This window comes from Poecilia reticulata, chromosome 13 (genome assembly GCF_904066995.2).
Source record: "Poecilia reticulata chromosome 13, P_reticulata-male-v2, whole genome shotgun sequence".
NCBI classification, from domain to species: domain Eukaryota; kingdom Metazoa; phylum Chordata; class Actinopteri; order Cyprinodontiformes; family Poeciliidae; genus Poecilia; species Poecilia reticulata.
Window position 1 is genome coordinate 8,145,639 of NC_088842.1, and position 25,741 is coordinate 8,171,379.

A 25,741-nucleotide genomic window follows, 5' to 3' on the forward strand; every position below is an offset into this window, starting at 1 on the left:
CTGTGCTTGAAATAAGAAATTTTTACTTATATAAAATAAGTTCTAGACTTGAAGTTTGATTGGTAAATATTGATATTCTAGATTCTAGCACATATCTACTCATAATAAGTAATATTTTCTTAACATTAAGCTTTTATATCTTACTGAGATAATTAAGTACAAAAACACTTAAAATAAGAAAAATATTCTAACATAAATCCCTCTTGGTGAGAAAAATTATCTTGTCAGAAAGAAAACAAGAAAAATCTCCTTAATTTAAGATATTTAATCTTACTAAGATTTCAGTTTTTGCAGTGCGGGAAGCCACTGTTATTTTCCACTTTTCTTTGTTCTGTTTCAGAGAAGGCCTTATAATCCCATCTTGGCAGCTGTTCACTCCTTCCCAGCCTTCAAATTCAATGTCCTCTTTTTGTCTGTGCCCATAAAAAAAAAGAGGATGCAGACTCCAACCCAGACTATCACATTCCTCCTTTTCTCCATGATGTCTCTGTGGATCTGCAGCCAGTCCAGTGAGCAAACATTCCCTCATGCTTAGTCTTTTTCTCTCTTTTTTTTTTTAACCAGAAGAGAACTTTCTCACATTTTAGGACAGATACACTGAAAAGAGAAAAACATTGTGTAAAAGCTGTAAAATTTGTACAAGATCTCCTCCTTTTTAGCACTACGTTCATTTTTTATTATTTTTTTATCTTTGGTTAATGTATTATTGATATGGAAAAGAAAGATTAATTATGCATCAGAACGTTATCTAATCGTTTACTGAGGGAATGCTGTTGAGGGAGGCGGCTGGAGGGAGCAGAGCAGCAAAATGAAAGAGAAGTGAACGAGGTCTTTTCAGGCTCCCTGTGATCCTGTCACTTCGTGTACAGTGCGACCCGTGTGGGGAAGCAAGGAGCGCGTGCTGCCTGCAGCCAACTGGAATATTGGTGACATGCAGGAATGTGAAGAGACGTTGCAAAGAGAGTCGGCAACCTGCTTCAAAAGTTGCAAAAATAGTGACAATCTGTTCCGTTCAAACAACTAGGCGTTTTTTTTTCTCCCCTTTTTTCTTCAGTGCCTCAGTACCTTCACTTATGTTGATCAGACCGATACGATGTGAAAAAGTCTTCAGTTGTCTGTTATTTCTTTACGATGCGAGACTGGTGTTATGGTAACGTTTTGCAGTGGTTCGGTTCTGATGAATGGATTTGCGACCTGCAGACGTTCTGCTTTGGATGTCGGCGGCTTCTTTTCCTATCGCTCTAGGAAACGATTTTTTTATTTTCCAAGGTCAATCAAATAGTCGACAGTTTGTTAAATTCCAGATTTGATCACAGTTTAGAACTGGTGTTCTAAACTGTTTACGGTTTAATTTTAAACCGTAAACGTCTTAAAATTAAGAAACATTTACAAATCCAAATCTCTCTTTACACTATTCTCCAAACCAGACATTAAGACGCACTTTTCAGTTGAAACAACCAAAACACTGAGTTTCTTTAAATCAAGGCTAGTAACCCATTTGTTTATTGTTGCTTTGTATTCATAATGGTGAGTAAATTGATATGTTCATTTGTTTCATGATGGCATTTCGTTAGCCTAATAGCATAATTTAGCTTTACATAACTTTGAATCGGCTCGTTTCTGTACAAATAAACTTGCTTCGGTTTGACAATGTTGTCGAAATAAAGGTTCAAAACCGTATGTCAGCAATTAAAGTGTCAGGAATACAAAAGACCCCTCTGTGTTTAGAAAAGTGAGACTTTCAGCTGCTTCCGTTCACTGATACTTTTTACATGACCATTTCTGTTGCTTGTGAATATTTTCCTTGGTTTTCTTCTTCGCCACTGAATAAATGATGAAGATCTTCCCATTATGTCTTTTTGGGTATCCATGGTGTTATGCTTAAGATCTGTGTTTGGCATGTAATAAAATCAGACTATCGGTTGCTTTGTACATATTTTTCTCAATTCTGGACATAAAAATGAACATAATTATCACAATTATCATTATCATCCACAAGCCTGAATATAACTGAAAATGAAAAGATGAAACCATAGTGCTTTAGATTTGATTTTCACCTCTGATGATTTGAGCAGTCCGTAAGTTCACACTTCAGCCTTTTTATTTTTCCCCTATAGATAAATCATGTCATGCATATTTTTTAGCACAACATGCTATCATGTTCTGATCTAAAAATGGAGAAGATTTAGAAAAAAAACAGATGTTTCAAGACCTTCAGAAATCCCAAAAAATCATGATCAAAACCACTTGGTTTGAAACCTTAAAATATATAACACAATTAGTGTGTATGTGGCTGTAGCGCATCATCACACTTCTGAGTCATCTGTATTTTAAGCGCCTTTGAATCCCTAACAGCGACGCCACAGAGCTGATGTTTATTGATGTTGCGTTGAGAGTCGCTGAGAGACTTTTTCTTTTTTTTTTTTTTTTCCATTTTACTTTTTCACGAATCAAACCCACAGTGAAGCTGCCCCAGAAATATCCTGTCAGACATCAGACAACGGGGACGGTTTTGTTTTGTTTTGTGTTTGTTTTTTTTCCTCCCCTCACAGAAATAAAAATTCGACATCACCAGACAACAAAGAGGGTTGAGAAATGTGAGGCGCGCTGCCAGTTACTCTTCCCCATACAATAAAATGGATTCAGCGCCCGTGTCCATTTTGGCGGGTTTTTTAAGCACAGGAAATCAGGAATAAGATATAAATAATTTCTAGATTCTCCAGTAAAACAGCAGCATGATCTAATATTAGCCAGGATGAGATGTGGACTGTAACATACTTTCGGTATAGATGGGCTCAGTGGATGACGCCATCTGTGCACAAAGCCTTTCTGTATTTATGTGCACAATCATAAATCAGGGTTTTGGCTGTTCGGATCCATACTTTTTCTTTTTTTTCTTGTTTTTTCCTCACCGAGTATTTTGAGTTGGTTGCAAGCTCCTCCCCTTCTCTGAGCCAGCTGATAATTGGTTTTGGGTTTCCCTGGGCAGAGCAGCTGAGCAGAGTGCTTCCCCCTTCCTTCGCCTCCACATACTGCGGCGGCGTCGCTGTGAATGAAGGTGGGGCTGCAGAGACAGAAGGAAAAAAAAACATGTACTTAAAGTCTGCATTATATTTGTTTTAGTAAACAAACAGGTTAACTATTGTCTAATGCTCTGCAAGACGCAGAGTTTAGTGCTTCACCTCTATGTGAGGAGTGATCACAGCAGGATTATACCGGTTTTACGTTCCTTCAAAACCGTTGGGAGGTTCAGAGTTTTTCTCAATGGAAACGCAATCAAATTTGATCTGTAAGGGAGTTTTCTCATCTCATAGTCAACTTTGTTCACTTGGGGACCAAAAATTTGTAATTTGTTACATTTTCAGCTGCGCCTTTAAGAAAACATGTTCGCCTCCTCGCCTGTGGTGGCGCTGAACCACTGAAGGAAAATAACACAACAACCTCTGAAGAAGATCAGAGATCAGCGTCTTTCTTCACAAAAAGTCAACAAACAATGATTAGTAGGATTTCTCTGTTGTCGTTGGTGAAAGACCACAAGCTATTTCTCCTGCTTGCGCCAGACTCTGAGGTTTGTTTTGATTGTGTCTACCCAGAATGCCCTGCACTTTAGTTCACTTCCTGCTTTTAGAGCGGTTTCCAGTCCAGTTGGCATTTACATGTTTATTTAAACCGCACCAGAGTTCACGTCAACCTAACCAAGAATGAGGTTTGTATGCAGACCAGAATTATCTTTTTTTTTTTTTTTTTTTTGGTCCACTTCACAGTTTGATTCACATCTCCCCAAACGAGCCGGACCTTTTTGGCAAGCGAACCGGAGTTTGATTAAAGCGGATTGAACAGGGCTGGTGTGAATGCACCCTTAAAGTGTTTTTGATTCCAGGAGGCATCTTCATGTGGATAACAATTCAGCATCATTAGTGATGAGTCACATAATCCCGAGCTTGTTGCCAACAACAAAATGTACTCAAAGAAAATTATTTTTCTAATGTGGTTAAAATAACATTCAGGTGCAGAGAAAGACTCTTTATCAAAAACTCAAGTATCTTAAAAGCCACATCTCGCGTGCCTCAGGCTTTCATCACAACAAGCAATCAAATTTATTTAATGACCTGGGTTTTCCCCAACAATTCAGCTACTGTGCTGTTAAATATTGTTTTGTCCCTAAGTTCCAAATGAAACGTGTCAATATGCCAAAATCAGTTTTAGAAGAAACAACTTCACACATCTGCACAGCAAATACATTTGTCTTATTTATTTTTTTGCTTTACCCGTGTCTAAAATTAAACCTGACACCCACATTAGATTAAAAAAAAAGAAGAGAAAGAAGCATTATTATCAATATCCTAACTTTCCTTTAGACTAGTTATTTAAAAAAATTCTGGCTGTCACTAAATAAAGAGTTACTAATTATGTGTTTTACCCAGATGATTTCAGATTTATAATTACATTCAAGGCATCTGGAAGAGTCCACACAGTTTTAGCTGATAAGCTGGTTTTCTAGTATTTAGTTAGTAAAACTGTTTTATAGGTTGATTCCAGTATTTAATGACCTGGGTTTTTCCCAACAATTCAGCTACTGTGCTGTTAAATATTGTTTTGTCCCTAAGAAATTCTTATTGATTCTTCTTTGTATTTAATTACACTTTAAATGTTTCAGATCATCAATCAAGATGTTATTGTCAGGCAAAGATAACCAGAGTACCCTTGTGACTCAAAACTCAGAGAAAACCATTCCTGTGATGTTTTCAAATTTTCTAACGAGATAAAATTTAAATTTAAAAATGTTATTTAAGTCCTAATTGTCTGCACTTCTTACAGTATTTCACACTCTGGACGTTGTTTGTAATGGAGGCATGAAATTCTTTGTAAATTTTAAAATGACTCCCAAATCATTGTCTGCTATATTTTTACGCCTAAAGCTATTGCGGGGAAAGTGGTGTCGTCTCGTTTAGACCTGCTTTGATTGGGAGAAATTCACATGGTTACGGTCTCATGTCCCAGGATGTTGTTTTGTTGTCTTTACTAAACGTCCATGCAGTTTTTAGAAAGAGGGAATTTGCGGCATGCTGGGTTTAATGCCTGGGACTGTTTGCAAAGAGACTTGGAGATTAAAGACATGCTCTCTTTGAACATTTTTAAATAACATCTACGCAACTTAAGAGGCAGAAACATCTGTCTGGAAATGTTTTGCCCACTCGAACGTAAAAGTAAATGTTGAATATGCGATTTTCAGGTACCAGTGGCCTTTACTGAACAGGAAATGGACTGGGAATGGGGACTCGAACCAATGACTGTAGCCTAGCAACACATCTGAGCCATCCAGTGCCTCTTGTTTTATTGTTGTGTGTTATTCAGAAAACTCTTCTAAAATATATTTTAATTTCTTTTAGGCTAAATAAAATTTAACACACACTTACATAACCTCAGAATTAAGTAGGCATGTTTAGGACTTGACTAAAGAATTCAGAACATCTAAATCGCTGAAAGCTTCACTTTCCTGAGTAAAGGTCACTGCTCATAATTCAATAATGAGAGAGAAACAAAGCAAAACTAGCATTAAAGCAGCAATATGGAACTTACAGTATTTAAAATTGTATTTTTTTTTACATATTTGCTAAAACTCTCACTGTCACCATGACAGTATAAAATAAAACGGATAATCTGCGAAAAACCAGAAGAGCTCAACTTTTTCACAGATCATCTATCTTATATTGTACTGACGTGACATGGTGACAGTTTAAACAAATACATTAAAAAAAACACACATACACACTGTTTAATAAAAAAAATTTACTTACCGCAGTTTTAAGGGAAAAACTGTTCAAATCAAACTAATAATGTTTGAAAAAGTGTTTACACCTTAAACCTAATAACAGCTGCCGTCAGGATTTGAACGCAGTTTGTATTTTTGGTTGTGAATATAATTAGACTCATGTGTCAAACTCAAAAGCTATTGGCTTATAAAGCTTCAGTATGTGACTTTTATGAAAACAAGATTTTTTTTTTTTTTTTACGTATATGCTAAAATTATCACCATGTCGTGACAGTAACTGCAGAGATTTTTTTTTTTTTTTTTAAACACAATAGCAGCTCTGTAGAGTCATGGAGGAGCTTCACTTTTTCAGAGATTATCTGTCATATGCCAAACTGTCGGTTTTAACAAATGCTGGGGGAGGTGGGACATATTTTTGTAAAAGTTAAATACTGCAGCATTAAGGTAGAGCTACGCAACCTTTTTGCTAAAGATCCACTCAGGTGTTTTAACATTTCCAAAATGATCAGAATAAAACCTAAACATTTCCCTGCAGCTCTTTTGTAACGTGTTTGTCTGTTTTTGAGTTGTTATCAGAAGGACAGCAGAGGTATGCAAAAGCAATTAGACCCTACAGTTGCTGCTCATAATGCTCGGTGATGTGACAGCCACCAGCTGCACGCCGGACATGGATCTGAGTGGATAACAATCCCACTTACATCCTTCCTATTTAGCAAAAAAAAAAAAAAGACAACACTTTGCACCATCACTGTGCTTCCACCTGATGTTTCTGAGCTCCTTAAACAGCCACCGCTGTGCTGCTAATCATTTCCTCGAGGCCACCAAACTGCAGCTCTTTCCTTTCTACATAACATTTTGATTATAAATAGTCACACCGAGTTCGGTTAAATAAAAAAATAAGATCGCTTTGGTGAAAAATGGGTCAGCGCTTGCCGCTGGGAGTGCTGCCATGCTTCAGACTGCACACAAGCACCTGGCATGGAATAAACAAATTACCCAATTAGCACTTTAGACATCTGTCTGTCCGTACTGGCCTTTCGCTCTCTAACACCTATTACATTACATGATACAGTTGATTAAAGGAGATTCCTATAGAAAGTACCAGTGGAGTATCCTTCACCCTTTGAAGGTGATTGGTAGATAGCTGACAGAAACTGGTTTTAGGTTGTATAAATTTAGTTTTTGATTGATTCTCAAAGTTACTCTATGCTGCTGATAATTACGTCGTTTGATCGCCCCTCTACGCGCTGCGTGCAACATTTAGCTTTGTTTCCACTTTCCTCCAGGGAACAAGCATCAGCTGACAGGAAGTAGGTGACAAACGCGGCGTTGCTGTGACAGCAGCAGATACATCAGCCCACCTGGGAATTGTTTCACATCGTCAGCTGCAGCTCCGCACGCAGGAAGCGTCACCACGGACGGGGGGAAACATGGGAATTACACAAAATAAGAAGAAGGAAAGAAAAAAAAAGCAGCATCCTGCGCAGTAAACCCCTGCTCTACTTACAGCTGCTCTGCATCAATTATCTACATTAAAAAAATGTTTGAAGAAGTTATGCTCCTTCTGTTCGTCTCTGTAGACCAACATGGCACATCTTGTTCAAGAACTTTAAAGCCATTTCACATCTCTTCAATCTCCTCGTACTCTTTTTTTTTCCTTTCTTTTTTATGCCCCTAAGAGAACGCAGCTACAGAAAGAACACATTTCTTATTGGTTTAACAACGTGAAATTGAAATGCTTCAATATGAGAAGTAAAAAGCATTCAAGGACAAGTTCCCGTCTCAACGAAAATTGATGCAGTTCACAGAATTCAGAATATAATTGATTTTTTAAAATCTTTTACACGAATTCTTGACATGCTGGACACTAGGCTGTACCCAAACTGGCAGCAGTATTCAATTTTAAGAAAAAAAAAACAAACACTGCAATTTGTTTTTGTACATATGATGTGCAACTCAAAGTTTTCTGCCTTTTTCCTCACAAGCTGTCTGAATTAGAATCAGTCTAAACATTTGCTGTGTTTGAAAATGTTGTTCAAACCTAGATAAAGTAACCAAAGTACTTTAGCTAGATTAAGTAGATAGCTATTTTACTAAATAGTCTAGCTAAAGATGCTACTTTATGTAGACAAGCTAAACTTGTAGTAGTTAGTTTATCTGGACTAGCTGGCTAGTTTAAGATAGCTGGCTAGTCTAGCTTAAAGTCTAGCTAGACAGCTAGCTTAAACAGCTATCTAGTCTAGTTAAAGATGCTACTTTAGTTGAACAAGCTAAACTTGTAGCTGCAGAACAGGACACTTTCTTATTCGATTACAAGCTAAACTTGTAGTTTTTACTTTTGCTACTCTCTGACTAAAGTAGTTAGACAAGCTGAAGTCGCTATTACAAAATGGGATAAATTTTTCTTAATTACTCGATTAACGGGCCAGAATAATCTTACTCAATTACTAAACAGTGATCTTCAACAGCCCTGGATGAGTGTATGAAAGCTTCTGGTCAGAACTGCACTCATTTTATTGGAGATTTATATTTTTAATTCCATACATTAGTAAAAGTAAATCAATGTGCTAAACAGGAAGAAAAATGAAAGAAACGACAGAGCCTTAAAGGTCAGCAACAAACAAGGTTCAGTCTGAGACCCTAATGTCAGATTATTACTCACTAAGTGGCACGGTTGCGAGATTTCATTAATGATGTTTTCGGGCGACTTCACAAAGTAGCAAGAAGGAGGAAGACGCGGTGGATGAAAGAAAGAACGATGAGACAAAGAAGTGCCGGAGGACAGAGACGGAGCGAGAGAGACTGGCCTCAGTGTCTCTTCCGGGCACAAGGCCTTGCCATCTGACACCTGCCACTGAGCGGGCATGGAGTCCCTGTCCGCTTGGCAGGAAGTCGGCGCCCACAAACAGGAACACAAAGGAGGAGTTCATGCAAATACCAACGTCCAGAGGAAACGAGTGTCCTTTAATGTCTGCTGGGCCCGGGCGAAGACGCCACCTGCTTCACCTCAAAGACTCCCATTTAGAGGACTACGACTCAGCTCCCCCGTTAGATGTTTCAAATACTGAACCAGCTTTCATATTGTGACAAATGAGTTCATATCAGTCCTGCTGCTGCACCTCAAAGAGTTGGGAGCTTGTTGCGAATATTAACGAGGTGGTTAACAGAGACGCAGTTTGCTCAAACAACCAAATATCGACACAAACACACCCACAGATGCTCCCGAATCTCCCAAAACGGCACAAAAGGAGCGCGGAGGACCCTCAGCGGCGCAACGTGACCCATTCAGCCAATTCAACCGGCAAACACAGATTTCCTATTAAAGCGGAGGGTAAATCATGGTGGGCAGCGGGGTAACACGCAGGAAAAAAAAACAACATTATATTCTGCCTTTATTACAGCCATTTAAACAGATCAGCATGTTTATCCTAAAGTGGCTATGCAAGCAGTCGACGCTTCTCTACACATTACTTCACACACCACGCCTTGTGATCCTTACTCAGATGTGACAAGCGGTGGAAAAAAAAGAAAAAGAATGAAAAAAACATGCAAGAAATCGAAGGGAATATGCATGAGTTTCACGCAGCTCTCGTGAAGTTCACAGACCAAAGCTGGTGATTAACGGCAAGTCACTCTGACGACGCAGAAGTGTGCAGGTTTCTGGAGTCTGTGAAGTTTCAGGAGAAATCAACACTTTGAGTCTTAACATTTCTGTTTTATCATCTCCAAGAACAAAAAAAAACTGCTGCTATACAACAAACTTAGAGCAGGAGGTGATCTCATTTGTGCTAATGTGCAGCAGCCTCACCTCGTACTGTCCTGTAAAACTCTTTATATGCTTCGAACCTCAGGTTAGAAGTATTTCTTGCAGGAGAATTTTATGCAATAAACCAACACAAAGTACTCCAAGGTGGTCAAGAAAAATTACTTAAATTTTTTTTGCTGGAATTGGGGAGAAACTGAAGCCATATCCCAATATCACAGGATTGAAGTATGGAAAATCCCACATGTGAAGGAAAAGCTAACTCTGCGTTCACACAGTCTCCATGGTGACTCTTGGCGATGGTAGCATCATGTTGAGGTGATGCTTTTTCCAGACATGAAGCCATCCAAGAAGCTCGAGAAACAGGACGTGAGATTTGCCACTCATAGACAAGTCCGACAGCAACGAACTACGTTATATTTTTGGCACAAGCAAAAAATACCTGGGATCAAAGACTAGCAGAGCTACCTGAAATGAATGGAGTTTCTGCAAAGTATTACCAAGGGGGATTAGATCCAAATAAATGCACAACATTAAGATGTTGCTATTAAAGAAGTTACATTCTACATCACCTTGGATCTGCGTATCTAGGATAGAGTAAAGATAACATTTATTTCCACTGTGGGAAATTTTCAGGTGTAGCAGCAGCAATGCATGAAGATTAACACAAAAATAAAAATATAAAAGAAGAACTATGAATAAAATGCTGTGCAGTAAGGGTCAATTTACCACCTAAAATACTGTGCAGCTATTAAAAACATTAAAGATAGCATACTCCAATCTAAAAAAAGAAAAACGTAACCGAGCAATTGAGTCGGATATTTAAAAAATAAAATCTACAAATTTCACATGTGTATTTAAGAAAAGCATTTAGAGAAATAACCTAAAATTGTATGTGGCAGACGGATTTGTGGGGCATAATAAGACACAAGCGCATCCCTGTCTGTGATGCTCCGCAACAACGTGAAGGAGACACGCTTCCTGCTGGATCCTCGGAGCCACTGGGGCATTCCAGGGAAATGCAAAGGTGCAGATTTATTTATTTTTTTTCCGCCTGCTCATCAGTTTGACGGCTCTCAGACCATCACAGACGAGCGTTGCTGGGAAAGCATGAAACTGGCCACAATCAATCCTCCCTCTGAGCAGCCTCTTGCTCCTTTAATACCCCTGGCGTTTTTTTTTTATTGTTTTTTTTTATTTTTGAAGACGGAAAAGAAAGCTCAGTGAAGCATCGTGAAAAAATGGCAAAATGGTTAATATCTATATATTGGGGAAGGAAGTCAGGTTTATGGAGAGGATGTGAGTGAAAGCCTCCAACCTATAGGACCGGCCATGTTAATTGGCTCCCCTATAAAGATGAGTAGCAAGTAGAGGTGTGCCGATCGATCGGCCGCCGATCATAATCGGCCGATTTCCGTGAAAAAGTGTATGATCAGTGATCGCGGATCACGGTCTCTTGTTGCCGATCACACAAACTGATCACCTGCTTCTCATTTCGCAGCCTGCCTGTGCAGCTGGTCTCCTCTTTCCTTCACACTGAGCAAACGCGCAGCAACAAATCCTATGCGATGTGTGGAACTATATCGCACTGACTAAATGGGGAAGTTTGAGTGTTACGGCGGAAAATTGAAGCACGTCAAAATGCATCAGCACGACGAATCTAATATGGCATAAAAACAATGTCATACTTGACGGAGTTTGGCTATATCGAGGCTCACTGCAGTAAAAAAGACATATGGAGGATCAGATAGCAGGTAAAGCAGCGCACAGCTACAAACTCTCACCCGGATTAGCATGATGGTCAGAAAGCTAAACAAATAACCCGCAAAATTATTTAAGTCTTCGAGCTGCGATGTAAGACACGGGTTCTGCTCTAGCTGTTGAACCGCCGCTACGCGCTACAGGTAGTAATATTTCACAGACGGAGCGCCGCTTCTGCTCCACCTGGTAGTGACTCTCACACCGAACCTCTGCTTAAAGCTGCAGCATCTAACTTAAAAAATCAATTATACATGCGTATTAAAACTTTCGCTGTCCTAACATGAGACAGATGATCTCTGAAAAAATAATAGATCTCCTCTGTTCTGCATAATTACTACGCTCAGTCAGAAACAGCCAATCAGAATTAGCAGTAATCAGCTAGCCGCCATGCTATCAGGAAGTTTTCATGCAGTAACTCTGGATTGTTTATTGTAATGGAACCTGCATTTGCCTTTGAAAGTTATGTTTTATACTTGAATTTTTTGGCAATGTTGAGAGGTTTTATTTTGGCTCTTTGCATCATTTAGCCTCTTCAGAGCCTTCATATGTTTTCAGTCTGTTAAAGATAGTATTACCGATAGCAGTACAATTTGCACAATGCCTGTTTTGTTTTGTTCTTGGAAAAAGTTATTGAAAACAAGTTTTTGTCTAAATTAAGGTGAATTCATGGTTCCTTTTTCCACATAATGTAACCGGTAGTGCTTATGATTAAAAAAATTATAATTATGTGATCGGTATCGGTGATCGGCCCTCATGGGTGATCGGAATCGGCAGGAAGAAACCTGATTGGCACATCTCTAGTAGCAAGCACTAACGTTGATAAATATTTTATTGCAGTAAAATACTCACAGTGGACTTTATAGAGAAAAAAATCAACCTTTCATTGGAGCTTATTCATTAAGTAGAGGAAAAAAGCATCTTTGAGGGTCCTAAAAACATCATATAAGTTTGATATATTATCATCACCACCAGAGTCAGACTTATTGGTACCACTGCTTCCTTTGCACAACCTCATTTTAGTCAATATCACTTCTACATGATTTTACGAGGCTACAGAGAGATGTAAAGATCGGTCTCTTCAGATCAGTGTTTCTCAAACTTTTTCAGGCCGAGGACCACGCAACCCATTTCACACGCTCATGGACCACCTCACTTAAAATAGCCCCACAATAAAACAACATCTCAATATATACAATCTGAAATGAAAGTATGAGTCTCTTAACTCACCTTTTGTCATGAACGATTCTACTTGGGGCATTTTGAGTTATTTCTAAGCTTTTCAATGATTCCAAACACATGAAGAAGTTGCTCTTTTCTATAGGTGTTGTTTGCATTAATAACATTAGGGCTACCTGTAATTTAGAAGAACAATTAAAGAAAAAAGACTTGAGTTGCTTTGGCAGAAACAAAAATCCTCTTCTGCACCATTAGATGTAAAAAATATATATACCTATTTATCTATCTACTGTATTTAATTTAATTTAATTTAATTTAATTTAATTTAAGTAAAATAACAATAGCTGTTGATGTGTGAGCAGATCATCATAACTCACACATGGTTTTCTAATTAAAAGTCTAACAAACTCTCAAATTCCAGTTAAACCAGATTATTTGAACAAATCTCTTAAATATTTGTATTCAATACACAAATGTTGTGTTTTTTATTATTATTAAAGTAAGCAAAGTTGTACCATCTCTCCAACTACAAATTGACATACCAAAGGATGATGGGAGTTGTCATCATCTAGTATGAAGTTGTGATGTAGAAGAAAAAAAAAAAGCTCAATGCTGTGTCCTTGAAACGGTAGATTTTTTTTCTCTGTGAAGCTCAATGGGCTTATTCAACAAAAGCACATCCTAGTTTTCTCCCTCCTTCACACGAGCAAGGCCATTCACGCAGGCCGATGACTCACCGTTGACCGTGAGGTGCACCCAGCTGCCGTTGTGGAAGGTGTCGTACTGTTGCTCCAGCATCAGGACCCTGCACTCGTACCAGCCCTGGTCCTCGGAGCGCACCGGGTCGATCTGCAAGGAGGCCTTCTCATGCAGAGAAGCTCTGCCTGCAGACAGAGTTGGGGGGGAAGATAAAAGGAACGCGGAGTTAACCTTGGCAACGTCATAAACTTTTTATTTTTTTAAGGCATGTCTTTTTCCACAGCATATGCCGCCATGAACTTTGCTGCTTTGCAAAAGGAAACATAATTATCTAAAAAGTATCCAAAATTGCTGAATGTTTATTTTCTTAATGTGTTTGGATGTTGTGGTTTTAGGCATGACATAATCCCGTTTACTGTGGGACATTCCATATTGTCCTCAGCCAGGGCGATGTTTAAAGGTTGCAAACATCAAACAATTTACTGTCATTTTTTAGAATCGATTCATAGTCTGTTTTATGAAAATTTAGTTCTTCAAAACCTTTCTACAAGAAGGAGTTTGCGCCATTATTTTTGCTTTGAATGGGGGGTAATAATTTGGGATGCGGCAATTCACTTTTGTCACTTCCGATACCGATGCAGATATCTGAGGTTTAGTATCGGCCGATACCGATACGATACAAAAGAACAGTTACGAATAGACTTAAAATGTTTCTTTTTTCTTTTGTTTTTAACACAGACATAAATGTACAGAGTTATGCATCTATTTGATAACTCTGCACCAGTTCAGCATACTTAAATGCACCAACAGCTTCACAGGCTTGGACAAACATGATAAAACCAACACAACTTTAATTTGTTGAGTCTTGTTCAGCAATTAGGAGCATAACACCCAATGTGAAACAAATAATAAAGAAAAAATAGATTGACCTTGGTCAAACATAAAAATTTTACTACAACAAACATTTCAAATGGTCCTGAAAGTGCAATTAGGAATTCTAAATATTGTGTAAAATAAATAAATAAATAATAAAGCACAAAGCATAGAATTAGACAGAAGAGATCAGCCCTTGTCTGGATCGGGAACATCGTCACCGATAACCCAATCTAGAAATGTTTTCGATATCGGGACCGATTCAGATATTCATATCGGATCGGTGGTTGTAAGCTACTATATTTTAGGATCTAGGGATCAGAAGCAAACGTAAATATAGCATTTACTGAAATTAAAAAAAGTTTAGGAAAATTGTTTTTTCACATATGAGAGTCAAACTAATATGTTTAATGTTAAATCTTCAAAAAAACAGATTTTCAGTTTGGAAGCTTTTGCAGCTGAAACTCGCTGTACCATTTTAGTAAGATGTCAGACTCCTGCTGGCAGGTTTATGTCAATAAATCATAAACTATGTTCAAACCAAGTGAGCCATCCCATCCGGGTGTCAAAAATTCAGAAACGTAACATAACTACTGCTGTAACTATTTAAAGATAACTTAACAGCCATGTGGCTCCAGAATCAGGATTTAAACATGAAGCTGTCTGGAAGATGCACCTTCGTCTGAATTAGCATAAATCATTTGATGTCACACTGCAAGGAAAAAAAAAAAAATGTCAGTCTTGGACTTCACAGAAGTCATATTTCTCACACAACTTTCCTATCCTCGACTCTTCCTACTTCAAGGCTGGGGATAAATTGGAATTCTAAAAAAAGGAGGAAATCACAAGGGATGAGAGATTTAAAGGAATGCAGGCGTATAGCAGAAACCTTCACCTGCCGAGCGAGCCGCCGGCACCTCCGGCAGCCTCTGACAGCCCGGCAGACTTCTGCTCTGTCTGACAAGTGTTCAGAAAAATGGGGGCATTTTTTCCCCCAAAAAACTTTGATGTGTAGATGTACTGTAAGTACAGCTTCCTGTCACTTCAAAGCGAGTGTCAGGCAAACAGATCGATGTTGAGGGAGGGCTGGAATTGCTCTCCCAGCAACGAAGCGGCATTAGTCAGGTACTAAAGCCGAGCACGGCTTTCCTACTCCAGGGGAAAAAACAATTAGATATATATATATAGCAGAAAATCAATCCAGCAAACAGGAAGTGGGAAGAATATCTTTTAAAAAACTCTGGATTTTTTTCTGTGTGTTTTATTTCAAAACTGTGATGTGCTGAGTGCGTGAGGCGATGGGGTGAAGCATCGCGATCACACTGACCTCCAATTTGTCAGGAAGTGAAACGGTGCTGCTGTGAACAGAGTTTACAGGACTATGTCCGAGTCGGGACCGGCCTCGTGGGTACCGGGCGCCGCTCACACCGTACAAGGTTCTGTCTCCTGGGACAGTCCCAGGCCTCTCCTGATTTGGTCAAATCAGGAGAGGCCTTACAGCTACCAAATGTAGCGAGACATGACTAAAGAAGATTAGCGTTCCTTCAAATCTGCATGACGTTTCGCTTTTGTTCTGCTTCGCATTTATGCCAAACCGTGGAGTTTGTGGTTGTCACATGGCAAACAAAATGTGGAAAAAAGTTCAATTGGCATGAATGTCTTTGGAGGAAACTGTCCTGTGTATCATGTCTTTAGGGGCTTTTCTTACTAAATGATAAATGGTCTTAACTTATAGCCAATCATTTTGACCACTCAGAAAAAAGTAAGTGACTACTGTGTGTCGGACTTTATACACCGACACACAGATCGGTAAGCAGCTTGGGGTTAATTGCCTTAAATCGACATGTGACAAGAGGAAGAGGAAGCTGAAGTCGAACCTACAGTCTTCCGGTCACAAGACGACGACTTGACCCACAGCGGCCCCTACTCTGCACATAGGTCCAATAATTTAGTGTGTGTAATCACATCATACCTCTATAGTGACCTGGTACCAAAAAAGAAAAAGAAAAAAAAAAAAAAAACACATTTTACCAGACAATGTGGGAACAGCAGGATCTGACGATACATTTTCACAGGATCCAAATCTGAATTATTGACTGCATCTTTGCTGGAGTGAGAAAACAAAAATAGATGTTTTTTTTAAATGCAATTGTTTCCTTTTTAGCCGCAGGGCAAAGTGGGAAAGTGTTCCAGCTTAACAGCAAGATATAAATCCTATCCCCCCCACCCCCCGCCCCCCATTTGGCATAAATACCTGTTGCATCAAGAGCATTTCTTTCCAAATGAATTGTGGAAAAAAATTGTAAGTACGGTATTTATAGAGATTTGCGTCTGGTTTGGGTAGCAGCTGGGTGATGGAATAATCACACATGTACTCTATTCATCAACTTTCCTCGCACCGAGTGAAAACAATTCATGGGAATAGCTCAAATGAGCTCAGAGACCACACCGAGCCATTAAGCGGCCCAAACGAGCGTCTCATAAAGCCGAGTCCGGTGTCGCCATGAACACAAAATCCCCAGAATGCACTTTAATCTACGTAATGAGACCGGCCATATTCAAGTTGCATCTGTTCGCCGATAATTCCTCGACGGCCGACTCCGAGCCACATGGCGGACGCCCACTAACGGCGTCCAAGTGAACATGGTGAAGTGTCAGAGAGAGCCGCTTGTTGAACCCTCCTACCCCCCCCGACGCAAGGAGGTCAGAGCGTGCAACGTGAAACGCTTCCGTGCCTTTCGAGACCGACCAAAGTGGAGAAAGAAAAAAGAGAGAGAGAAAGAGAGAGAAAGGGTTCCCGAGATGATGGTGCGTGTTCGTTTCAGTGAAGACCTGCTTCAAAAACCATAAGGAGTTGCAGTGAATTAATTACCAGTCACCTACTTTTCCCACCATTCATATGAATAAAACACATAAAAACCTGACTAGTTTAGGGACACGAGAAGTGAATCTAAAAGCTGTTTTTTTTTTCTTTTTACAAGCCGTGTGTTTGCTCATTTATCCTTATTATGTGATGCAGGCTTTGTAACTGATAAAAAGTTAGTAAAAGGGACTCTTCTGATCTTCTTCACAAAAGCTTTCCTTTCAGAGATGCTAAAGAGCCGTGTGATGCTAACTTAAATGCCAGTTCTGTTAGCATTGCTGCTTTGATAGATATTTTAAGATTAAATGCAGAGTTCAGACTGTTCTGTTTCAGTATCTTGTTGACAGTACACCAGACCCTGGCGCTTTACAGTTCAGTATGCACAGATTTGCATATCTGCATATTTCTTTTTGCCATGGAGCGCATCTAAAATATTTCAGCTTAGGAAGATAAAAACACCTAGCTTAAAAGACACTTTACTGGCTAGCATTTGTAACCAATCCAGGAGTGCCTGTCATTCTCCCTGGCACTGATTGGCTTTATCCTCAAGCACAATCATGGAAGACTAAAGGTTAGCTTATGTGATAGTACCAAGATAGTTTTCGCTAGGGGTGAGCCAATCAATCGATGAGCCCAAATTTTCTGAACTTTGGGTGATCGGTAATCAGTAATTGACCAATATTTGAGAAACCATATCTTTGCAAAAATCAGAAAATCCACCAAAGTCTCTCTTTAGAAGCTTTTTTCCTGCAGTAGGTTATATTTTAGGTCGTTTTTAACCAGCCACAAAGCGGATGCGTTTTATTTTTCGACTACAAGGGAAACCTAAAACTCAGGTCACTTTATTGGTGGTTTAAGTTGTTAGTTTGTCCTCAACTGACGTCAAATCTTGTGATTTTGTAGAAGCAAAATACAGCTGTGTACTACCTCATGCTAAGCTAAAAACAAAAGTTTGTATTGTTTCACAGGGATTGTTCAGTGTTTTTTTTTTTTACTGACAGAGTCAATTGTAACAGCAAATATAATTAAAAAAAATTGATATTAGCCAAAATTGGAATCGGCAGGTCAGGTTTTTTTAAAAGATTGCCATTTTCTGGTCAATCACCAATCTTTTAAGCAACATTACTTAACTCTGCAAACATCAGGGTTACACTGTACTTCCTGTCAGTCTGTATCTTATGCAGACAGCAATGAGAACGAATCTAGTTTGGGAAGACTGACTCAGGGTTTTGACATATTTTACATTTCCAAAATTCTCCAGAATCAAACTTCTAAATTTGTTTCCAGCTTTTTTTTAATCAGATAAAAACCTGGAAAAACAACAAAGCTCCATCTCAAAATTTATAACAGTCAAATGAACCATGAGTATTATGCTGAACTAAATGCAGATTCTTCAACAGCTTATGAACTTTGATACAGTAAATTACCAAAATGATTGGATAACCCTTGGTCACAAGTTCAGCCATGAAATTTCCTCACTTCTAGATGTTTCACAGTCAACCGTTAGTGACATTATGACAAAGTGAAAGGGACTGGGAGCAGCACCAACTGGACCGCAGTGTGGTAGCCTACTTAAAAACTCAGGGCAGATGCTGAGGAACATGACGTCCAAAGGTCTCCTACTGCCGTGCAGGCATTGGGTTGCACGACTTTCAAACATCTGATTAGCTCAATGTCACAGAGAGGTCAAAAAATGGATTTAAATGCCCAAAGTGTTACATCACCAAGTACAATTTTCTCCCTCCCTACCTTAAGTCCAAAGAACTTGCTTTTAAAATGTTAAAAATTTTAAAAGCAAGTTTAAAATTTTTCAAAATTGAGAACCAGTTTGTTATTTGGTAATGAACTCTTTAAGTAATACCATTTCATTTGATTGTCATAACCCCCTTTACTATTATTATTATTACTACTGCTATTATTATACATCACTCGGCAGTCTGGTCCAAACAGGCTGCGTTTTTCTTTTGACAGAAGCCCAAATTTCTCAAACATCAAACAGCAGGCAAATAGTTAACATTTAATGTGCTTTTTTATTTAGCCAATAAAAGACCACATATTTCCTCCAGGAGCTGGTATACTAAAACCAAAGCAAACACTGAATTAACATTTAAGGGTTATAGCAAAGCGACAACATTTGGAGGAGAGAAATAAAAAAAAAAAGAAAACAAAGCCAAAAGCTACAGTTTTAATGAGCCTAGCGGTGCTTCTTAAAGGTCCCAGAGTTTATTTATATTGAGCTTCTGCACATATTCACAGTTTGACCCTTGAGTTAATTGTGAATATTTATGAAGTCAAGCAAAACTAAACAAAGGGAAGAGTTAAGGCCCTGCAGTTATTAATGACAGACATTTTGCAAAACAGAGATTTTCTGACACATTTCCTACTCTCGAGCTTCTGGTGGAAAGAATGGAAAAAAAAAAAAAGAGCTTTAAATACTGCCTCCATACGCTTTGGTTCAACCGACGTTAGTCTAAATGAACCGAAAAGAGTCAACAGAATTCCAACAACGATGGTCTGAAGCAGAGGGTACGAACATCTCCAGTTCAGGCAGCAGCAGGAAGCTGCACGAAGACTGGGTGACCTGTGAGCGCCCACTGAAATACCCCGCTGCTTGCTGAAGAGAGTAAAAAATTATTTGTGCTTTTACATCAGGTTCTCCAGCAAAACTAGAAAGAGTGGCTAGATTCAGCGCTGGTTTTCTGAAGAAGGGTTTCTGGAGGCGTGAAGACTCAGTAAATGTTGACAGAACCAGAAAGCTAGCATAGCACACATGTAGCTCGCTACATCGACTACCGCTGCATCTTAGAACAGACTCTAAGGTATTATTACTGGTATTTGAAATAAGGAAGTACTAAGGTCAGTGATACAAATATTGAGCAACACTTCACGATTTTGCTCAGAATCACAAAGTCCATGTTTTCATTTCTGTCTTAGTTTGTTTTATTTCAAATTTTTAATGTTATCATTAGCATTATTTTGTTTGTTTTTATAGATTTTCTGTGTTTCCCCTTCCCTCCCGCTGTGTATTCTCTAAATTACATTAATGCATATCTTCATCTTTTTACATTGCTTGGTGTGATATTTTCCAAAGTGATTTTTTTATAACCGTCCCATTGTTTTCTGCCTCTGCAAAACAAAGGGGGAAAAAAAAGAAGAGTAAGTTATTTGTCTGAAAAGTGCTCTGCGAATAAAGACTGATTTGAAGTTTGATAAACACAACCATGAACTTTCAAAGTTGGCAACTTAAGAGTTTGGGAGCATTTGTATCGGATTTCTTTTTTCTTTTTCTTACTTTATTTTATATAATATAATATAATATAATATAATATAATATAATATAATATAATATAATATAATATAATATAATATAATATAATATAATATAATATAATACTCATCTTTTAAAACACACCTCCTGTTTCTTATTCTTTGTTAGTTCCGTGATTTTTTCCCCTTCATTAATGTAATGCATCACACCATGCATTTTCTACATTGATACTAAATTAAAAAAAAAGAAAATAACAATTTGTATCTAATTTCAAACACTGTCAACTGTTATTTTATCCACCTTTTATTTATTGCTGCAATAAAATCTACCTCATATCGGAAATAAACAAGCTTAGAAATCATTCAAAAGTGAGAATGCCTACTACAGATGGATGAACCAATTTTTCAAACTACTAAACTTTTTCTTTCTTAATAGTTCAAAGCACACATCGATGTTTAGTGAATACAGCCGCTCATCTTATATTACAATTAAATAACTTTTAATCAGATTTGTGTAACTGAACTTTGGTGATTTTTTTTTGCCTGTACGCCATAGATAGTAAATTCTTCACATTTTCTAGATCTCACGTGGAGGTTTTCGGCCCACTCCGCTGGCTGTATGCGCTCTGTGTTGCATTGTCACTGGAGTGTGCAGGAAGCCATGTATACACCATGCAGCATTAAACTGCTGAGACTCTCTTATTTCCCCTCTGTTCACCCAGACGCAGCAGATGCCTCTCCGCAGGCCGGAATGCCGTGTTCATGGAGCAAAATGCAGCTAAAAGCCCGGCAACGTTACTCTCTTTACGACATAAAGACCTCAGCGCGTCATTTTTTACGATATACATAAACACCGTTGAGCTTAAGTACTGTTCAGGGACAAAAAAACCCATCTATGTATGCAATCTGTGGATTATTATTAGTCGGACATTGTTCTGTTCCCACTTCATCATGGGGTTTGCAGCAGCAGCAGAAGACGAAAATGGACTGCATAAACTCTGCACTGTCCCTGTAGAAATATTTAATTATATCAAGCCATGCTAAACAGAGATAAAACACACACAAAAAACAAGAATAAAAAAACAATTTGAAGAGTTCAGAGTTACAGGTTTAGATTTGCTTCCTGCTTTTAAAGATACAGCTGTCATATTTTAGCCCAATTTATGTTTGTCCCAGTGAGGAAAAGACGTGATTTAAAACCCCGGAGTCTGTTTGCATGACTTGTTTAGCCCCGAATCCCTCTGACTAAATTTAGATCATATTTAGCCCAAGCTGCTTAGTTGCATGGATCTTAATTTATATTCCACACAACTGAAAACATGGAAGATCCACAAGCTGATAGTGTAGATCATAGGAGAAAATGCCAGGGAGCAGCAGCAGACGAGGGGGGGAGTTTTACATCGATTTGAGGGCTTGATTTATGGACTGAATGTCTTTTTCAGACAGTTTTTATAAGAAAATGTTGTGGCTTTATTATTTTCCAAAAATACAATCATGAGTCAGCTTAGAGTACAAAAAAAGCAAAAAGTAAGGGACAAAATAGATAAATAAGTAAGAGAAAACCCTAAATGTAATCCTATTTAACATATAATAGGAATACCGGATATGAAATATTGAGGACTGGCAACAAAAGGTCAAAGTTGAATAGATTTTTTTTTTTTTTTTTTTTAGATGGACGGATCAACTGATAAAACTCCACATTATTCAGATTATGTATTATCTCTGCGATGGCGACACAAATGTCAGTACTTATTATTCTCATAAAAAATTGCCACAAAATACTTGTCAAACAGAGAAAGATAGTTTAGTGATAGAAAAAAAATAGACTGCCGTGACAGAAAGTGGGGCTCTGATGGATGTCAAAGAGAAATGAGAAGGTGCGGCTGCCGTCCGGGTATCGACACAATGAAAAATGCGCGTCGAAACCTCAAATATTCATAATCGATGCGCATTGAGAAGGGTGAGGATTTCCTCAGCGCTAATTTCCATAAAGGTGCGATGAAGAAGCTCCGTTTCATCGTGTGGCAGAACCAGAGCTGCGGTTCGTTGGAGAAGTTTTTATGTTGGAACACAATAAACTTTAATGTTTTTTGTGCTTTTATGAAAAAGAAAAAAACTCGCATAACTCTAAATCTGAAGGAAAGAGAAACAAAGTTTTCAAATTTCTACAAATACAAATATAAAAAGTGAGGTTTTCTTCCCGCATAGGAAATGCAGGTCAGGTTTGTAGAATGTGTGACTTCTGATTGCAACTGGCTCTCCTTGAAACAAAAGGAAGTTGTACAAATGCATGCCACACTTTTAGGATATTTGACAAGAAAATTAATAATAAAAATAAAGCTATTTATCCTTTTTGTTTCACTACACAATTACTCACTACTTTGTGCTTATTTGACTCATAAGTTCCAATAAAATACCTGGAGGTTTGGTATTTTACTGGGGCAGAAAAACTTAAGGTATGCACACTCGTACAGGGCTCTCTCTGTATGATCAGGCAAACTTTCCAAAAAGGATTTCTAATTTTGTGGATATTTTTGGGCCCCTGTTTATTAACATGCAGCGTGAAATTCTGTTGACAACTCTGCATCTGCTGCTGTGTAAACAGTTATTTGGCTTCCTCACAAAAAAAAACCCAACTTCATCCTTATTTATTCCAAGACAAATCATGTCACCACGGATTCAAAACCTAGTGGACACTAAACCCTCGATGCGGCTCGTTTCTACGTACTTTCAGAGGTGGATTAGGCGGCTTCGGCCCCCGCCCCGTCTTACCAGTGTACTCTGGGTCCACATGAGGAGGGTAGAAGCGGAAGTTGATGAAGAAGGGGATAGGCACTCCGAACTTGAACCACTCCACCACATAGGGGGGCTGCTGGCCGTCCAGGGGAGGGGACACGTCACACCCCAGGATCACGCTGTCTCCAGCGCGCGCTGTCACAAACCGGGGCTCCTCTCTCACTCCGTGGGCACCTACACGGCAGCAGAGAGAGGGCGGGCTTTGATTAGACCAGTCTTCAACTCTGAACAGTAAAAGCTTTTCTTTTTATATTTGTTAAAACTGTCACCATTTCATGACAGAACGTTATGAGACAGCTAACCTGTGAAAAGATCGACTTCCTCCACCTCCTCCCTTAGCTACTGTTAGCTAACCCGTCTGAGGGAATGCATGTCTCAAGCAAAAACAACCAATCAGTGCCAGGAGGAGGGTCTCAGTGCTGTCAATCATCCTCAACCTCATGTATCCACCTTGGAATGTTATAAAGGCAAAGAAACAACTTACCGTTACAGGAAAATATCTCATCTGCCGTCATCAGAGGCTATGCTAACTAGCCTGAGCATTCACAAACAAGCTATGCTAGCTGCCACAAGAGAGTGTGATTGACAACGCCAAGACCCGCCTCCTGGCTCTGATTGGTTGTTTTTAGCTAGCTCTGGGAGAAGGTAGAGGACTATTTTTTTCTTCTTTCACAAATATTGTCACACCATACTGTCACAACATAGTTACAGTTTCAACAAATAGATAAAAAAAAATTTTCCCATAAAAGTTACATACTGCTTCTTTAAAGGTTTAGTATTTTTTTAGAAAACTAAACATTTCAGATCAGGACGGAATTTTATTTCAAAGACAGTTCTAAAATTATTTTTAGTCATTAAGAAAATTTTCAAAATCAACTTGGCTCTGTGGAAAAACATAAGTGCCAGGGTGCTGTGGTGGCGTAGGAGCAAAACACAACCCATGTATTGAGGCCTTAGTCCTCATGCTGGTGGTCGCAGATTCGATTCCCGGCCTGGTGACATTTGCTGCATGTCTTCCCTCTCTCACAACCCTCTTTCCTGTCAAACTACTTTCAAATAAAGGCCCCTAGAGCCAAAAAAAACCATAAGTGCCCCCTCGTTAAATCATGAATTTACTGTGATTGACACAATTATTTTGTTTCAGTTTCTCAAGACTGTACCCAGGGCTTATTCCTGCAAGACCTGTAGAAATCCCTTAATTAGAGCCCATCTGACAACATGAAGTAGAACCAAAAAAAATTTCAAAATACAAAAAATAAATCTAAAAAGAAATAATTCCAACAACGGATGAAAAGTCACTGCCATCTATCCGAGTTGCGAAACCCTTTCCAAGGTTTTGGGACTCCAGCGAACTTTCCACAAAGAGAAAATACGGAACAGTGTTTGAACCTTTTTTGGTGTGGCTGCCTGAACTAAATTTACTTCAGTGGCAACAGTGACTCATCCATACAAAATAACCCCCAGCAACATCTGCAGGCCTCGGTTACGATCAGCGTTTCTGGTTGAACAGCAACGAAACCGGGTAGTAAAAAATATCCAGACCAATGACACTGCTGACCAGAAACAACACAAAAGCCTGCCTCACATTCTACCAAATCATCTTGATTGTCACCAAGACTTCTGGGAAAATATTCCGAGTACTGAAAAAAAAAAGAATTTTTTTTGATGGATGGATGATGCGTCCTGTTATTTTTGACAAGAGACTAACGATGCGTTTTGGAAAAAGAATATTGTAGCTACAGTCAAACACGGCGGCGGTATTCTGATGCTCTGGAGGTGGTTTCTGCTTCAGGACGTGGACAACTTGCAATACATGAATGGGACAATCCCTTCTACTTGGGCGGGGCAGCAAGAGAAAGAGTACAACAACAAGCTAACCTCTCAATAGCTTAAGATAAAGTGGCTTAGTCAAAGTCTGAATTGCAATCCAATTGAGATGCTGTTGCAGCTCTACTACGGTAGAAGAATTGAGAAAAAGAAGAGTCGGCCAAAATTCCTTCACAGAAATATAACAGCAGAAGTTGTTCCCAGTTATTAGATTTTGGGAGAAAACACTTTTTCAAACATGGATAGTTTGATATGAATAGTTTTTTCTCTCTGAAAGCTGAGATATGTAACGTTTACAAAAATATTATTTTTACATAATTGTTAAAACTGTTTGTATGTCACAATCTGTGAAAAGATCGAGATTTTTCACAGAAGTCTGCAGATCACTCCCAGTCAGAAACAAGCAGTCAGAGCCAGGAGAAGTGTCTTAGCGCTGTCAATCATGCTCGTGTATGGGTTGCTCGGTGTGCTAGTGGTGGAGGAACAACTGAACTTTCCAGGAAAACCCGTTTATCCGCCATCATTAACCATAATGCCAACTAGCCTTAGCATTCACAACAGGCTCTGTTGTGGAGAAGAAGCTGTCGTGCAGCAGACAGCTAGGTGGAGAATGTGAGTAACACCATACACTAAGATGATTGACAGCACTGAGACCCTCCTCCTGGCTCTGATTGGTTGTTTCTGACAGAGCGGTACATTTCTGCAGATGGCAGTAGGACCACAAGGTCAAAGCAGAGGAAATCAATATTTTTTATTTAAATTGTCTTTCATATCATACTGTTACAACATAATGACAACTTTAACAAATAAAAAAAAAACTCTTTATATATAAATATATAAAAGTACACTGTAGCTTTATTACATAAAATCATAACTTAAAAGAAGAAATTTTTCTAAATTTTGAGGTTATTTTTCAGAGATTAAAATGGATATAAGTCAAAAC

The 25,741-nt window shown here is 38.7% G+C and overlaps 1 protein-coding gene across 6 annotated transcripts in view; it reads right to left on the bottom strand.

The window, feature by feature from the left end:
* The window catches only part of igsf9ba (immunoglobulin superfamily, member 9Ba), a 92,278-nt gene that overhangs the window by 46,680 nt on the left and 19,857 nt on the right, over positions 1-25,741 (bottom strand). For all 6 annotated transcript variants that reach the window (XM_081614329.1, XM_081614327.1, XM_081614328.1 and 3 more), the window contains exons 2-4: positions 22,948-23,145; positions 13,211-13,357; positions 2,913-3,064 (exon numbers count right to left, since the gene is read on the bottom strand). In XM_081614329.1, coding sequence (XP_081470455.1) covers positions 2,913-3,064; positions 13,211-13,357; positions 22,948-23,145 — 497 coding nt within the window. The remainder of the gene's footprint in view (positions 1-2,912; positions 3,065-13,210; positions 13,358-22,947; positions 23,146-25,741) is intronic.